The 18,498-nt window shown below is 42.8% G+C and overlaps 1 protein-coding gene across 17 annotated transcripts in view; it reads left to right on the plus strand.

Annotated features, from left to right (window-relative positions):
- The window catches only part of CALD1 (caldesmon 1), a 231,249-nt gene that overhangs the window by 152,811 nt on the left and 59,940 nt on the right, over window positions 1–18,498 (plus strand). For 2 of the 17 annotated variants that reach the window (XM_040260915.1, XM_040260921.1), the window contains exon 1: window positions 3,720–3,972. The exons of the other annotated variants lie outside the window; for them this stretch is intronic. In XM_040260915.1, the coding sequence (XP_040116849.1) occupies window positions 3,920–3,972 (53 nt within the window). In that variant the 5' untranslated portion in view covers window positions 3,720–3,919. Of the gene's footprint in view, window positions 1–3,719; window positions 3,973–18,498 lie in introns of those variants that run through there. 17 annotated transcript variants of the gene reach the window in all.

An 18,498-nucleotide genomic window follows, 5' to 3' on the forward strand; every position in this document is an offset into this window, starting at 1 on the left:
TGCATTAGGGTAGTACATGGGTTACTTCCCACATACCTCTCTTTTCCCTAGGGAATTGCTCCAAGGTAGAAGCTGTTCTTAAACAACCATTGCAGACCATAAAATCTGGAACAGATCATGGAGCTCCTACCTCCATGAAGTAAAGTTATTTTTTAATCATATTTTATTAATAAAGGACCACCCTGTGGTGGGAGCTTATTTCTTTCTATAGCACTGACCTCCTTCAAACCTTCCCAGCCCAGAATCTCTTTGACGAAAAATAAAACAAACTATCTAGAAATGGAGGGTGCTATCAGTCATTTCCTTGATGCTGGAAAAGATTGAAGGCCCGAGGGGAAGGGGACAACAGAGGATATGGTGGTTGGATGGCATCACTGACTCGATGGACATGAGTTTGAGCAAGCTCTGGGAGTTGATGAAGGACAGGGAAGCCTGCTGCAGTCCATGGGGTGACAAAGAGTTGGACACAACTGGGTGACTGAGCTGAACTGATTAGTAATTCAAGAGTGACCCAGATTTTCATTTCTACTAGTAAGAGGCCAGAAATGTCACATGTATGACACCTTCTCTCTTGCTGAAGGATGACTGGCCCAGCTGTTCATAGTACCAATGAAGGATCATTATTTGGTTCTCAGAGACACCAGTTCTGGCAGTTGGACTATGAGTACCTGTGTCTGTGCTACACAGTGAAAGCACATGTGCTTGGTGGTCTCTGCAGAAACAGACGCTGTTCACAAACGACCTTCTGGTATGTTCTTCCTGATTCCTCTCACCTCACCTCTCCAACCCCTGGCGGCTGGACCTCAGAGGGCTCCCTGGAAGCAGCTGCCCACCCAGCCCCGCTCTCATCTTGTGATTCTCTCATCTTCCTGCCTCTCAAATGCATCCAGTCTCCCTCTCATTGTCCTCTGCGCTCTCCCTCTTCCATACTGGAGGCTGACCGAGCCCCCGATTCATTCCTCTCTTTGCTGTTGTCATGTTAGTACCCTATTAGGTAGCAGGAGTTATGACATTCATTAGTTTTACAAACTGAAGACAGACAGCTACTTCCCAAACACGCTCCATTAATTACCAGGGGCCAGCTACAAGAATGCATGATTCCTCTCTTTCTATCTGTACAACTAGGGAAATAACTCGGTGGATATGTTTTATATAGCTGGCCATTAGCGTATTTTCAGTGCATGAATGTCAGCATGTTAGTGGAAAATTACTAAATTCTTTCTCTCCTCTATGTGTGTGTGCATGTGCGTGCGTGTGCGTGTGCGTGTGTGTGTGTGTGTGTGTGTGTGTGTGTGTGTGTGTGTGTGTGTGTGTAGAAAAAAAGTCTGGCCTGGAAGAACCACTGAATTTTTTCCAGGCTAGTCGATTTTATGAGTTTATTCTGATGATGCCAAAATTATACTTGCCACCTCAGAATTGGAGTGGGAGTGGGAAACAGGAAATCAGGAGGTGAAATGTATTCCCAAGGTCAACTGAGTCCCATAAGCAAATGTATTGGTTTTCTATCACTGCTGTAACAAAGAACCACAATGGTGGTGGCTTAAAACAGTACCGGTATAAACTTACTATCTACTGTTCTAGAGGTACAGAGTCCAACACAGTTCTCTCCAGGCTAACCTCAAGGGATAGATAGATAGGGCTGCATTCCTTTCTGCAGGCTCTAGGGGCAAATCCATTTCCCTGCCTTTCCAGTTTCTAGAAGCCGCCACATTCCTGGATTCCTGGCCCCATGCTTCTATCTTCAGTGGCCAGCAAGGTCATCTCGCTGGCCACTATAGCCACATCTCCTCGTGACCTCAGCGGGAGAGGCTTATCTCATTTTAGACCTTTTGTGACTAAGAGTGAGCACATCTGGATAATCCAGGATAATCTCTCCACCTCAATGCCTTTAACTTAATCACATCTGGAAAATCCCTTTTGCCGTGTAAGGTAACATATTCACAAGTTCTGGGACATTGGACATTGGATGTTTTGGGGAGAAACATTACTCTGCCTGCCACAGCAAATCACTGAATTTTAGAGGGAAACAATTAAATGGGAAAAACGTGGTAGAAAGAGGAATGGCAAAATGCCTCAATACATGTGTCTATCACAGCTTTGGAGCAGTAAACTCAACCCAAGTCAGTGTTTTATTAAAGCCTCTCGTGTAATCTCTAATTTGATGAGTGTCTTGTGTACTCTAAGTAGTCTATCTACATTGAATGATAATATACATAATCAAAGGGATGTTTAAAGGTGTATATTCTTCATGTGTGTGTCAGTCGCTCAGTGGTGTCGGAGTCTTTGCAACTCCATGGACTGCAGCCCGCCAGTCTCCTGTGTCCATGGAGTTCTCCAGGGAAGAATACTGGAATGGGTTATCCATCCAGAGGATCTTCCCTACCCAGGGATCTAATCCAGGTCTCCTGCATTGCAGGCAGATTCTTTACTATCTCAGCCACCAGGGAAGCCCATTCATCATAGTATATGGAGATAATTAACTTTGAAATTCATTCAACTCTATTACTCTATAAACTAGGACTTTGAGAAAAGCATAGGACTTAAGCAGAAAAACAACCAACATTTTCTAGTTAGTGAAAGTGAAGAGAGGATTTAATCTAACTAAATTAAACTTCTTTAAGTTGAGCACAAGAGTACCTGCTTTAGTTCCTCTCCGTGACTTGGGGTGAACTTTTGAAATGCTCAGTGCTTTTGCATCCATGCTTGCAACATGAAGCCATAGATCTCAAAGATTTTTTTTTTTAATCGTGAAGGATGTGAATCAATGTGTGAAGGGGATTGTTTCTCCTGCTATATACCAAAAGAATCATCTTAACCCTACATTGTGGAGATCTGAGTCGTTCAACGGATTTAACAGAAAGCCAGTCCCATCAGTATCTTGGTGCCCCAGCAGCAATCTGTTCATTGCTTGTTAGAGATGAAGAAACACATTCACAACTCAGGCCTACACGGAGTGTCATCTCCAGATAGAATCAACACCACCCCCTCCACAGGGGCTGGAATCTGGCTGCTTTCCAAGCTGTTGCTGACCAGGCTCCCTTGCCTGGCCTGGCTGATGAGATCATCACACCAAGTGCCACGGGGGCAGACGAGGCCTGCTGTTGCAACATGTTCCTTCCTCGGGCTGTTGCCTTCACTTCACCAAACGCCCTGTATAACCCAGCATCTCTCTGACCCACTGGCTCTCTTCCCTTTGCCTTTGTATGCATTTTTATATCATGCATCTTCCCCTGAATAAAAGGGATAATAGAGGTTTCTCAGATTTGATTTCTCAGTGGGAATTGTTTGCTTTGGAAGCCACCTACACCAATTCTAATTGAGAACAGAGCTCAGAAGGAGGGCCTGAGAACTGCACTCGGATGAACTTTTTGGTGGGCTGATTTCCGTTGATTTCTTTAGCATTGCATTGTGTATGTGAGTGATCCTAGGGTCGACTGTTTTCCAAAAGCCTGGGCACATGGATCAATCAGTGTCTTTTTCTTTAACAAGTTCTCTACCTTGGCAGGATTCTTTGTAATTGGTCATATAAAGTCTTCATCATGAAAGCTACTGGGGATCCTGGGCCCCGCTGTCTAGTCATAAACATTGTGGAAATCACGAAGCAATCTGGGCCCTTTACAACCTACGTCCAAACATGATGAGCCTCTATTAGAGAGATTACAGTAAAAAATAACAATCAGCTCTCTGATGATCCTGTGCGGAGGAAAAGGGTGGGGAGGAGTAGATTTGGCAAAGGACAAGCCCAGACTTTCGTCACAGGGACAGACCAAAGTGTTAACACAAAGGGAGAACCCGGGAGCATCCCGCACACTGCCTTTCAGCCCAGATAACATGGCACTTCCGCGGGCCGGGTCCACGCCCTGACCGCCGGAGGGTCTCAGCACCTCTGCGCCCGCCCGCCGCCCTTCCAGCTGCAGACATGCTCGCGGGATCCGGATCTCAGGGAAGACGCAGCCTGGCCGCACTTTCCCAGTGAGTGCTTGCTTCACCTCTTCGGGAGTTTCTTCTTTCTTATAAAGGAATTGCTGTTTTTAAAATGCTTTTTAATTGTGGGAGTGGGAGGAGAGAGGAGAAGCCAGGAGGCAAAGGAAGGCAGTGAGTGTGTAAGTTTCAGACCCGTATGGAACTTTTTTGGTCTCAACTTGGTGGTGGTTCTGATTGGTTTTCCTCGGTTCCATTTTTTGGGGTGGTTCGTAGACCATTTGCGGGAGGTTGATACCTAGGCACTGAGTTTTCTTATTCCAAATACCGATCCACAAAGCATCGGGTTTCTAAAGATCTGCTGTTAATTTAGACCTGAACCCTCTGCTCGGAATGATCCATCTGCAGGGCTCAGAGACTTTGGCTAAAGCACACATTGCCCAATCCGTAGAGTCAACAGCCCAAAGCCTTTAATACACTGACCATCTGACTGTGACAGAACAAGACCCAGAGCACATGCTATCGATCAGAGAATTGTTCAGATAACAGGCTCCAAAGTTTAGGATCCTGGAATCTTAGAATGTTCAAGCTGGAGGGGCCCCTAGGGCTGTTTGCTGAAACTCTTTCCTGTAGACTGAGAAACTGGAACCCCAAGGGGCAACTCCTCTCACCCAAAGCCAGACAGCAGTCAATAGCGGGGAAGCCAGTGTCTTTGTACTTGCAGGCAAGGGCCCTTTTCACGCTGGCGTTTATGAGGTTTGGAAAACTCTCTGGGTCTTGGGAAAAGGTACCGCACAAGAGTAAGAACACCAGATGGCCTTTCAGTAAATCTGTCCCATTTTTGAAAGTTTTGGCATCGATTCAGCATGACAATTGTTGTTCCAGTTGCTCCAGCATTTGTGTAACAGTTCATCAAATAAACAGGAACTCAACAGGGTCCTAAAAACGAGACCTACGTCCACTGCATTGGCAGATCTCTTGGATAACCAGTTTCTTTGCGTGTGATCGCTCAAGTGTGAGAGCAAAAAGGGGTGTCAGAGGTTATCTGTATGGCTATCAGACTGGTTGGGGGGGGTGTTTTTCTTAGCAAATTTACTGTTACGAGGAATTCTGTTACATAAAGGAGATGTTCAGATCAAATGGGCGGTTTTGGATCTAGAGCTTCTCGTCACTGCTGCCGTCCCCATTGCTCACCCCCCGACTTCCCATCCTTCTCTACCCCACCCCACTCTATCCAGCCCACCAAAACTTCCTTGGAATCCTAGGTGTCCATGGAATTTGAGAAACCCCCCGATTGTGTTCAATGGCTCAATTTCCAATGAGGAAACTGAGGCACATGGGGTAAAGGGCTGGCCCAGTATTCACATCTGATCAACAACAGAGCCTGGAATGCAAGGCAAAGAGCCCAATCTAGGGTGTGTGTGTGTGTCAGTGTGAATTCCTGGTCCTGACTCTTCCCGCTTTATCATGCCCATGCTTCTATCAGTTTACTTTCTCCATATCTCTCTCACTCTTATCTACTCATCTGTCACTTAATTTCAGCAGTTACTGCCCCCCCCCCCCCCACACACACACCTGGGCAATTCTAATTGCCTCCTTTCTGGTTCCAGCTTCAGTCTGTCCGCTTTCTGACCGTGTCCCCTCCGGCCCTCCCACCCCTCACCCTTGAAGATAGAGCTCACCGTCTTCCACATGGCATTCAAAGTTCTCCACCATCTGCCTTTTGTATCCCTTCCCATTCTGACCGCCCCCTGTTCTGGCCGAATCAGATTACTCACTGGTCCCCAAACTCATCACATAAAAGCCGCCTCCATTCCTTGGCTCACCCTATATCTTATGTGGAGAACACTCTATAAGCCTCAGTTTCCCCTCTGAAATGGAGGAACTGAACAAGATTGGGGCTTCTGAAGTGTTCTGTGGAGACCAAGGATTCCAAGGAAGTTTTGGAGTGGGTAGGGCGAGGTGGGATAGGGAAAAGACAGGGAGTGTGGTGGGAGGTAGAGGCAATGGAGAGACGGGGTGTGATTGGAGAGTGCAGTAGGGATGAGCGGCTCTGTCTCATGTGCTCCTGACTCCATTCCTGTCCTGCAGGGCCCTCATCAAATGCTGCCTTTCTCCACAAGGCTTCCTCCCCTCCTCTTTTGTCTCCGCACCACTAACCTTTGCTGTCCATCTTTCTATTATGAGCTTTAAACTAAAGATAGTGGTGAGCATGCCTGTCCTCTTGCAATAAATGGTAATTCACTTGAGGGTAGGAACTATTTTGACTCTTTAGACCTTCAGCTTCCAGCATGGTGCCAATGGTCAAAAAATATTCTTTAACTTTACCATCATTGGATAAATCAAACTCAGTTCATCTAAGTTCACACTTTTCATTGGAGTCATTTGAACACACCAGAGCTTCTGGACCTTCTGCTTTGGAAGAAGTTTTAGGTTAAATGCCAAAACAGATGCCCAACAAAATGATTTCTAAATTCCTTTGCATTTGCATCAGATAATTTATCTCAGTTTCATCACCTACGGAGCAAGATTGGAAGTATTTATTTTAGGAGGTACATTAAGATTCCTAAATGCCAAGATCTACCCAGGGTCATGTTATTCTCAGGGGCAGTTGTGAATGGTTTTTTAGTTCTTTATACTTTTCAAGGTGCTGTTTAATTTGTTCCTGGTATGATTATTGAGAGATTCTGTCACTCGAGGTCTAATATTTTCACCACTTACTTTCTCATTTTCCCAAAGCCTGGGTGAAATCTTCTTGAGTCAAGATATGGAGTTTCCTGTAAATAGCCATGCTTTTGCCACATTTTGTAACAAATATAGAAGGGTATATAAATTTTTAAACCATGATACCAAAGAAACATAGGAAATTTTTAGTTCATGCCGCAGTTTTCTGAAGAAACTAAGCAAAAAAATGACAGGGAAATAAGGTGTATCCAGTTCTAGTGGTTCCACTCACTATTCACAGTAGCCAAGAGTATCAGGAAACCCCGTTTGTTACAACTGTGTTCAAGGAAAAAGTCAACAGTCTGGGCAGAGGAACACTCAGGCGCCTTCTCTCTTACCAAGTAAAGGGCATGTACATTTTGTGACTGTTGATTCGTATACCAAACCGGCCATTTTTGTTCACTTTGGAGTTCGAAGTTTGGCTTTAAATGATTGACATCACTGGACCTCTTATCTGGTTAAGGGTAAAATTACCACTTTCTGTTAGTGGATAAAAAATAAGAAAGAATGGCAGAGAAACGGGCAGTTATGCTTTGTCAGTATGGGGCACTCTGTAAACAATACTGCTGAATTTCTGCTGGAATGGTGACTATACCAAATCTTTATGGAAATGGTCTTGACTTTCTGCATGTGTCTTCCTAGCCACCTGGCCACAAGCACATTGACTGGGTGCTTGGTGGCCACAGGCCTTTCTTTCCCTCCTGGTTGATGCAATTTGCATTGCTTACTTCTCTTTCCCTCTCCTTACCTTTAACCTATTTCTATCCTTGACATGAGCGCTCACTTCCTATTGCTTCTCACACCCCCTCCCTAGTTCCCCCAAAATGGCTTTGCAGAGGCCAGGCTAGCTGAAGCCAGAGGAATGGGGGCTGGGGAGGTGTTCCTCTACCATCTGGAGGCAAATTTGCCCCTGGCATTCCCAACTGGACCAGTGAGGATGCTTTCCCCCACCCCTCGCCCCATAGAAATGCAGTTTCAGTTCTCAGTACTAGCCTCAGATATATCCTGGGTTTTAAAAGGTGGTTGTGGGCTGGCCCAAGATCCCAACTGCCATGTATAATAATGTTTGAAGTTCCAAAAACCAATTTGCAAATTAAGGTTTTGGAAATGAGCTTTTCATAAATGTAGGACTGCCTGAATTCATTTCCAAGCCTAATTGAGTTTTTAAGAGGAGCCTTTAAAAATCTGTAAACCTCACTCATTTCCATGCATCCATTCAACAAATATTCATTGAGGGTTTCCTGTGCCAGTTAGTGCTGCTGGGGCTAGGCACTAAGAACATCAAAAAGAACAAAGCACAGGCTCTGGCTTCAAGATGATCTAGTCTTTTAACCTCCCGCCCACTGCAGGAATGCTCCTCTGTTCTCATCCCATACCCACCTCCCAGCAGACACACATCCCCCGGTCCATCAGAGGGCTGCCGTCAGAACAGCAGAGACACCTGGCCAGCGCCAGCTGCATCAGTGTTTCCCTGTTTTCTCTTTCCCTCTGACCCTCTGAAAGAAGTACTAGTTTCTATTATACTTGAGTATAAACTTAAATATAATAAACTTAAGTTTATTTGGTGACTCAGTATGTCAGTGACTCAATGGACATGAGTTTAAGCAAACTCCAGGAGATGGTGGAGGACATGGAAGCCTGGGCTGCTGCATACCATGGGGTCGCAAAGAGTCAGACACGACTGAAATGACTCAGCACACAGGCACCATACATAGTCACACATATATCTATTCGAAACAAATGTTTCACAAAATAATGCTCACTCTTGCTATGTTCAGTGCCCTCTGATGTTTTCTTTTTTCAAGTTGTACTATTGATTTTTTTTCACCTTTATTAAAGTATGACTGACAAATAAGATGATTATTATACATCCACAGGATTCTCCAGGCAAGAATACTGGAGTGGATTGCCATGCCCTTCTCCAGGTCAATTATTAAAGTCTAATTGACAAATAAGCTTATAATATATTTAAAATGTACTATATGACGATCTATAGATCTATACACTGTGAAAGAAGTCCCATAGTTAAGTTAATTAACATATTCATCACCTATCATATTTACCTTTCTTTCCTTTTTTGGTGAGAACACTTAAGTACCACTCTTTTAGCATATTTCAGTCGACAACACTGTATTATTAACTATAGTCCCTATGTTATCCATTGGATCGTTAAGACTTTATTCACCTTATCACTAAAAGTTTATAGCCTTTTACCAGCCTCTCCCCATTTCCCCTAGCCTCCAGCCCTTGGCAATCACTGTTCTAGTTTAACTTTTTTATTCAAATTCCACATATAAACGATAGCATGCAGTATTCATGTTTCTCTGTCTGGCTTATCTCAGCACAATGCTCTCCATATTCATTCATGTTGTTGCAAATGGAAGAATTTCCTTCTTTTTTTAAAAAATAAGTTTTGTTGGCCTATAGTTGATTTACAGTGTTGTATTAGTTTCAGGTGTCCTTCTTTCTAAAGGCTGAATAGGATTCCACATTACTATGTACATATTGTATACATTACAATATTCCATATTATATGTTTACATACACATGTATATGGATCTCCATTCATCCATTGATGAACTATTGTGAACAATGCTGCAATAACATGAAAATACAGATATTTCTGATATAGTGATATAGTTTCTTGCCCTCTGATATTTTCTTTAGTCTATATTTCATTAAAAAATGCTAGTCATAACCTACTAAGTAGATTTCAGAAGCTGCAAGCTGAATTCTGAAAGCCACTGAATATATTACATAATCTTGATAACCCTGACCCTGCTAGCTGCCTGTTTCAGAGATCAGCCTAGATACTTAAAGAGAGGCTTTCCAGGTGGGAATCAGAGGGTCTTGATTCTGGTCTAACTCCTTCAGCAATAAGCCCTGTGATCTTCAGGAAGCCACTTCATCATGCTACAATGCAGCTGTAAGATAGAAATGCTTGTGTCTGCTCAGTGTAACTTGCAGGGTGGTAAGACCATCCAGTACAGTGATGTGTGTCAAAGTATATGGAAAAAAAAACTAAGTACTAAACAAATACAAGTTATTATAGCCTTATTTTTCCCAATTAAAATTTAATATCAGAGGAGCAACTTGGGGAGACCATTTGTTCTTTATAGAGTTGTGGAAAGATCCTTGCATGGGCTATAAAATTATGCAACTTCACATATGAAAATCTCAGAGTGACATTTGTTTGGGATGTTGTAACTAGGTTTGTATTTAAGAAGCTCAGCCAGGTCATCCTCTTTTCTCTGCCCTTAAATACTTTTTCCGGTTGTAAAATCAAGGAAGCAACTAGGTGGTCGGTGGATTTTTAACTTCTGAGCCAATTTGTGAAGGAGTATGCTTTGCCTGATAGTATCTGCTCTGGCCCACTGCATTGATAAACGCTCATTTCCACTGCTGTTAAGACTTTTTTATTAAAACAACTGACATTAAATAAAAGTAATGAGTAAAGGAGATAGCTTTATTAAGAACTGTATAAAACAATAAATTTCTAAAGAAAATGTGGTACTTCTCTCACTGACCATTCACTTTTTCTTTATAACCTTTATTGTAAACCTCATGCAGACATTGACTAGAATGCTTCTTACATCTTGATATTGCTATTTAGGTGGTATTTTAGGCTGGTATTTTCTATGCTAATGAATTCCTTTTGAAGGTCTAACCCACACTAGACAGGCTCTTCCAGGCTAGCCCTGTCTTTTCTTTCCATGACTTCTTTCTGACAGTTACAAGGAGTAAGCACTCACCTTTCATAGAACTCAATTTGGTAAGTCACTATACCTTGCTTTTTATATGCAACAGAGATAATATGTGCTTAGTCACTCCGTCGTGTCCGACTCTTGTGACCCCATGGACTATATAGCCTGCCAGGCTCCTCTGTCCATGGAGATTCTCCAGGCAAGAATACTGGAGTGGGTTGCCATGCAATTCTCCAGGGCATCTTCCCAACCCAGGAATTGAACCCAGGCCTCCCGCATTGCAGACAGATTCTTTACCAACTGAGCCGCCAGGAAGAGATAAAATAATAATATGATAAAGTAAGGACTATACTCACCCCAAGATAATTAGCCACTTTTGCTCTTTGAAGAGTGAAAACATTCTTGCAGAGATCCGTGATACCCCACCAAAGGCCACGTTTCATAATTATCTTGCATAGTTTCCAGAGAAGGGTACATGAAGTACAAAAAATTTTAAGTAATTTTTTCAACCCACCTTTAATATGGTTTCATGATATTTATAGCTTTTGTGTGTAATTCCCATAGCTACTTAATGAATTAATATGATATGTCTAAGAATTGAATTGAAAATAATGGTTTTCACACAACTTTTTAATAAGAGTAAATTTAAGGTCCAAGGTGGCCTGTGTACACTGAACTTTTGAAGCAGAAGAGATGGCTTTAAAGAAGAGCTGATCGCTTACCTCTGCTATTTCTCAGGTAGTCTTTCCAGAGTGAAACAGCACTGCTGGCTGGGAAAAAGGTCTCATTACTGTTTCTACTGACCTGACCCAGCTTTCAAAGCACTAAATGGGCACATTATTGGCAGGTGAAAACTAGAGCCAGGCATCCTGACTCCCACATCTGTGTTTGAACTTTGGTCTTTGATGAGTGTGTGATTGAGCAGATCTATTAATTTCAATGGGCCTAAGTTTCTTCCTATGTGGGGCGGAGCAGGTGAGGGGAAAGAAAGGTATAGTATCTGTCTTGCAGGTTTAATGAAAATTAAAGGAATTAGTTACGTGAAGGTGTATAAACCACAGCAGATAATCAGTGTTAAATTTTCCACCTTCCTCTTCCGTAGGAGCTCTTCTTTTCCTACAGATCCTAGAAGAGAAATGGCTTGATATCTTACACCAACAAAGTTACTGGGGTGTAAGATGCTGTAAGCCAGGTGAATTCAGTTTGTGATTGACATGTGTTCAAAAAATCCATCTATTTTTAAAAAGTTAGAGGAGCTTCTCATCTCAGATTTTAGTTGTTCCATGTACTCCTACTTAAAAACTATAACCCATACTGCAATACTTTGGATAACTCTTAATGTTAAAAGAAACTTGCTAAAAATAGGCTTTGGAGGCAAAATATAAAATTGCTACTTTCCAAAACTGGCCTAAACCAGACACATTGTGAAGGAGGACATAGTAAGAAGTAGGAATTTGTTTGCCAAAAACTTTGATGCCACCAATCTCTAAGTAAGCTAGATAGAGAACGAGAGTATAAATTAAGAATTTTAACTTTGAAAAAATGCAGATAAAGTTGGAGCTGGACTCAAATCCTAGTTGCATCATTTTATTAACTATGTGCCCTTGAGCTGATTACCTAATCTCACTGAGTTTTTTCAGTTTATTTGTCTATAAAATGAGGAAAAGATATGTAACGTGGTTAGCACGGTGCCTGGCACTTAGCTCAAAAAGATGTGTGTGGGGTGATAGACAATAATAATTACTGGCATTAACTGGATGCCTAAGGGAATGAGTCTGAGGTAGCTTCCTGGTACAGTAAGCCCCCTACACATGAATCTTCAAGTAGTGAACTTTCAAAGATGTGAGCATGCATTCCGTCAACATCAGGCATGCGTGAAATTGCAGCTTGCCCTCCGTCTCCTTGGCAGTCCTTCAGCTCTACCATCTCCCACCTCCACTCCCTCTTCCACTCAGTAACTCTTCTTGCCTGTTCACTCAATGCCAGCCTCTATGCATTAGCTTACTACTGTACTTTTCAAGGTAATGTTCTTAAAAATGGTTTCTTTATTTTTTGTGGGTTTTTTTAAATATATATTATGTCTGTAAAAAGTACACTATTACAGTACAGTGCTGTATAGCCAATTGTGATAGTTGGGTACCTAGGCTAACTTTGTTGGCCTTACAGATGCCCCCTCAGAACAGAACTTGTTCATATGTAGTGGACTTACTGTATTCACAGAACTGTGAATGACTGTGATGAGTCGTATTAGTTTCCTAGGGCTCACATAACCGTACCACAAACTAGGTGGCGTACAACCACAGAAACTCATTGTCTTTCACATTTTTAGAGGCTAGAAGCCTGATGTCAAGGTGTCTGCAGGACTGTGCGCCCCCTGAATCCTATAGAGGAAGATTCTTCCTTGCCTTTTCTGGATGCTGGTGGCCCCAGCTGGGCCTTGGTTTGTGGCAGGATAGCTCTAATTTTTCCATTACTTCTCATGACATTCTCCCTATTTCTCTTCACATCATCTTCCCTCTGTCTGTCTCTGTGTCTGAATTTCTCCTTTTTATAAGAACTCCAGTCACTGTGGATTGGAGTTCACCCTAATGACCTTATCTTAAATAGATTACATCCTAATTCCAAATAAAGTCATGTCCTGAGGTCCTGAGGCTAGGACTTCAATGCATTTTTGGAGACAACACAATTAGACCCCACATAATTATATGGGTACACAGCGTTCCTAGAATTAAATGCAACAAACCTGGGCCTTTACATTTTAAAGTTTACTGAGGTCTCCACAAATTGAATAAACCTTCTGTACCCTGGAGATACCTTATGTGGAAATGGTATTCCGATGTGAGTTTGCTGAGTAGTAGATATTTCCGGGGGGTTTCCCAGGTGGCTCAGTGGGTAAAGAATCCACCTGCAGTGCAGGAGAAGCAGGTTCAGTCCCTGTGTCAGGAAGATCCTCTGGAGGAGAGCATGGCAACCTACTCCAGTATTCTTGCCTGGAGAATCCCATGGACAGAGGAGCCTGCTGGGCTGCAGTCCATAGGGTCACATAGAGTTGGACACGACTGAAGCAACTTAGCAGGCATGCACACAGGTACTTCCTGCTCACTAAAGGACAAAAGCTCCTTAGGCTCAAGCATTATGGGGCTTTCCTTTTAACCTCAGTGAGTGAAAGGCACCCAAGAAGTATGTATAGCATAGCCTCTTCTCACCCCAAGGGAAACAGCCTTGAAGTCATAAATTGAACCATGCCAGGCCTGTACTGTATGAGTTAGTATCATGGGAAAGATTTACTTTCCACTTATTCTCCCTCACTTGTATACATTTTTAAACTTCTGACCTTAATTAAACATTCAGTTTGACCCAGGGAAGCATTATAAGTCTGTCTCTCTCAGATCTGAAGACTTGCAGGCTGGAAGGGAGACGCTGTAAAACATTCCCTCCATCCAGAAGCTTAAGAAGGCTAGTTTTATGAGTCTACCTAGAGCTACAGGTAAATCTCAAACCAAGACCCTCAGACACCAGAGGAGCAAAAGGAACACAGCAAGGGTGAGAACTGAGCATATGAGGAAATAAAATTATAAGTTACAATGGAAGGCAACTTCATAAATTAGATGGGCTACTAATTCAATGTAATGAACCACACAGCAAAATAAACAGTAGAAGGTGCTTGTAATCGTTGAGAAAAATTAGCAAAGTAGAACCGTGTTGTTCAGTCACTAAGTAGTGTCCAACTCCTTGCAACCCCAAGGGCTGAAACACATCAGGCTCCTCTGTCCTCCACTATCTCCTGGAGTTTGCTTAAATTCATGTCCATTGAGTCGGTGATGCCATCTAATCATCTCATCCTCTGTTGCACCCTTCTCCTTTTGCATTCGGTCTTTCACAGCATCAGGGTCTTTTCCAGGGAGTAGGCTCTTTGCATCAGGTGGCCAAAGTATTGGAGCTTCAGCAGAAACACTCGATCCTTAAACTGAGTACTGTCTTAGCTTCCTCGGGCTGCCTTAACAGAGCACTACATACTTTAAAGCAACGTACTACATACATTAAACCAACAGGCAGGGTTGTTCCCTTTGGAGGGCCACGAGGGAGAATCTGTCCCAGGCCTCTCTCCTAGCTTCTCTTGGTCTCCTGGTCGCCTTTGACTCTCCTTGGTGTGTAGATATATCACTCCAGTCCTCTGCCTTCCTCTGACATTCTCTCTGTTTCTTCACATAGTCTACCTTCCATGCATGTCTCTTTCTGTGTCCAGTTTTCTTCCTTTCTATAAGGACTCCAGTCCTATTTGATGAGGGCCCACCTTATGACCATGATAACTTGATTACCTCTGTAAAGGCCTTATTTCCAAATAAGATCACCTTCTGAGGTTCTGGGGGTTAGGTCACCAACCAATCTTTTTTTTTTCATAATTTTATTTTTTATTTATTTATTTTTGTCTGTGCTGGGTCTTTGTTGCTGCCAGGCTTTCTCTAGTTGTGGCAAACGGGGGGCTACCCTCTAGTTGAGGTGCATAGACTTCTCATTGTGGTGGCTTCTCTTGTCAAGGAGCACGGGCTCTAGGTGCTCAGACTTCAGTAGTTGCAGCATGTGGGCTCAGTAATTGTGGATCTCTGGCTCTACAGACTCAGTAGTTGTGGTGCACGGGCTTAGTTGCTCCAAGGCATGTGAGATCTTCTCCGAGACATGTTCTATCCCTCCCAGATCAGGGATAGAACCTGTGTCTCCTGCATTGGCAGGTGAATTCTTTACCACTGAGCCACTAGGAAGCCCCCAACCGATCATTTTTAGAGAGGACACACTTCAACCCATTACAGATTCTGAGAGATTTAAAATAACTTTAACATGACATTGCATAGTTTAATTCATAAGCAGTAAGTGGGATAACTTTCTAGGACAATTAGAATGCCAGCTGACTGAAGGATATGGGGGCAGTGTCAGGCCATCTGTTTAAATCCATTCCGGTGACACTCAGAACCAACCTCTATGCATAGAGTTCTGAACCATCAATTCTCCACTAAGTTTGGGTGTTAAGCCAGCCCCAAAGAATAATAGAAAAGGGGATTATCCTCTTCTACTGGCATGCATGCATTTTCTGGAATGGGAAGACAAAGCTGTCTGATGATAAATTTTACATTTTAATGACAAGTGACATGGGGACTAAGAGAGAGACAGAGAAAATGAGAGATAAAAAGCATTCCACTTATTGCACATTTTTAGCCCCTACTCTTCCTCTCCACACTCCACCCCTCAAAACAAACAAACAAACAATACAGAGACAAGGTAGTCAACAGAGAAGGAATAAAGGAATACCAGCAAAAGAATATTTCCCTATGTTTGTTCTGCATTTCTAAGCCTTCTCTGGTGTTAATATTCTCAGTGAAAAGGAGTTTAAGATCCTTGAGTAGAAAAATCTTCCTGCCCAGTTCTCCCCTTCATGCTTGGAAACAACAGCATGCCCTGGAAGACATAAGCACAGAACCTATTTTCTATATGATGATGAAGAGGAGGAAGAGAAGGATGGTAAAAATAATAGTAATGATAAATAATAATAATAATTAGCACTCATACAGTACTTAGAATGTGCCAAGCCCTGTGCTAGTACATTACAAATATGCATTTATTTAATTCTTCAACAGCATGATGCGTTGAGTACCATTATCTCCCATTTTCGGTCAGTTCTGTCTCTCAGTCATGTCTAACTTGGGCAACCCCATGGACTGCAGCCCGCCAGGCTTCCCTGACCATCACTAACCCCCAGAGCTTGCTCAAACTCATGTCCATTTTACAGATGAGGAAAACGAGGCCAAAGAGGTTGATTCTCTAGCCCTCTTCCTCCCTGTGTGGGTGTGTAATGCCTGACTTCTGCCTCCTGGCTGACTCCCGGTGGCTCCCTCCTTTCTCCAGCCTGGATGTTATTCCAGGCCTGTACTTTCACAGCTCTAACCTCTGGTCTTCGAGTGGGAGAATCTGGCAGCAATTGTAATATGACATCAGATCCTGCTTGATGAGCAAGCTTCTCCTCTTGGTGGAGCAGGGCTGGATGAGGTGAGACGAGTGGTCTGGTGAGGGTCTTTGATCTTTCATGACTCTTTACCTTAAACAACCCACTCAGGGGACTACAGATTGCTTTAAGGGCCCTACAAAGAGGCAGTGAGTGTACCTTTCCCCCATGGTGGGAGAGCTGTGCCATTAATAATCACATGGCTTTCTTATGCTATTTAAAAGAAAATAAACTCTTTGAATAATTTTGACCTTTTCCATATCTTAACTTCTCAGTCCTGCCCTGTCAAAGAACTGAGACCTGAAACGGAAGAGACAAGCTATGTCATAGTTGCGCAAAGAGCCCAGACTTTGGTGTTGGCCAGACACACAAGCTAAGATCCTACAGGTATAAGCCTGGGCAAGTGACTTGGCTTCTCTGGGCCAAGTTCTTCTCGTCTGTAGATGGGATCTGTGTGTGTATTCAGTGCTTTGTAAGGGTTACATGAGATGCCTCCTGTGCATTGCCTGACACCTAGTCAGTACAGGCAGATCTCACTTCATTGAGCTTCACAGATACTGTGTTTTTTTACAAATTGAAGGTTTTGTCAACACTGCATTGAGCAAGTCTATTGATGCCATTTAATCAACAGCATTTGCACTCTTTATGTCTCTGTGTCGCACTTTGGTGATTATTGCAATATTTCGAACTTTTTCATATCACTGTATTTGTTATGGAGATCTGTGATCAGTGACCTCTGTTATTGTTGTTGTTCAGTTGTTAAATCGTGTCCGACTCTTTGTGACCTCATAGACTGCAGCATGCCAGGCTCCACCGTCCTCCACTGTCTGCCAGAGTTTGCTCAAATTCATATCCGTTGAGTTGGTGTTGCTATCTAACCATTACATCCTCTGCCGCCCCCTTCTCCTTTTGCCTTCAAACTTTCCCAGCATCAGGGTCTTTTCCAATGAGTCAACTCTTCTCATCTTTGATATTACTATCATAATTTTTGGTATTTTTAGCAATAAGGTATTTTTAATTAAGGTATATAAATTGTTTTTTAGACATACTGCTATTGCACACTTAATATACTGCAATATAACATAACATAACTTTTATGTGCCCTGGGAAACCACAGAATTTGTGTGACTAGCTTTATTGTGATATTTGCTTTATTGCCGTGGTCTGGAACTGAAACTGCAGTATTGCTGAGGTCTTCCTGTACTGTACAAATGGGAGTTATATATCACCACTGAATAAGCCCCCTCACTTTTTTTAAACAATTTGTTTTTAAAAAATTGTTTGCTTCATTCATTCAAAGTCAAGGTTGGCTGGTCTTATGCATTCCTCTTTTTTATTTATCACCAATGTTATTATTTCAAATGGATAATGGCTATTGTGTTTGGATCATTAGCCTTAGAAATATTGAACTTAAACCTTTAACACGGTGTAAAATTTAGTGGAATGAGTTGTTGGCTACAGCACCCAGAGGGCAAGGTAACTCCTGGAGCCGCCTTCAGTCTCCTGGGGCAGGGGGGGGGTGGTGCAGGGGGCACATAAGCACTTTTTTTAAAAAAGTGCCTAAGGGAGCTTAAGGACTTAAAATCTCTGTGGAAGGCTTCAGAGCTCCATCTGAGCAGAACACCACAATTCTATGACATCATTGAGATGGAAGATAGCATCAGTCAGAATAGTTCAAAACTACAGTGATGTCCTGACTCTGAACATAAGTCACTCATCTTCTCTGAGCCTGTTTCCTCAGTGGCGAAACAAGGACGATAGCAGTGTCTGCCTCACTTTTGACAGCATGTACATGCTGAAAGTGTTTTATAAACTCTAGTTAAAGTTAGAATTGTGTGGATGGATCCGAGTTTCTGAGCTGGCTCTGAAAACAGCTCAGCCACTAAACAGGATGGGATTGACAAGACAGCCCTGCTGACACAGATCATAACAGGGTGGCATCTCATTTTGACTTGGAAGCTGTTCCCGGTTGTACTAAAGTCCTAGGGAAAAAAAAGCCTGGTTTAAGCGGTGGAACACTGTAAAAAAGGAACAAAGTGGTTAGCTAGGACAAGAGTCAGAGCATGGAGAGAGGAACCTTTGTAGCCAGGTGAGAAGTAGAAAGACAGAAGGAGTCAGGGCTTTTATTTTGCTTCAGGTTCAAAACCAAAGACA

The sequence above is a fragment of the Oryx dammah genome, unplaced genomic scaffold (assembly GCF_014754425.2).
Source record: "Oryx dammah isolate SB20612 unplaced genomic scaffold, SCBI_Odam_1.1 HiC_scaffold_18, whole genome shotgun sequence".
NCBI classification, from domain to species: Eukaryota; Metazoa; Chordata; class Mammalia; order Artiodactyla; family Bovidae; genus Oryx; species Oryx dammah.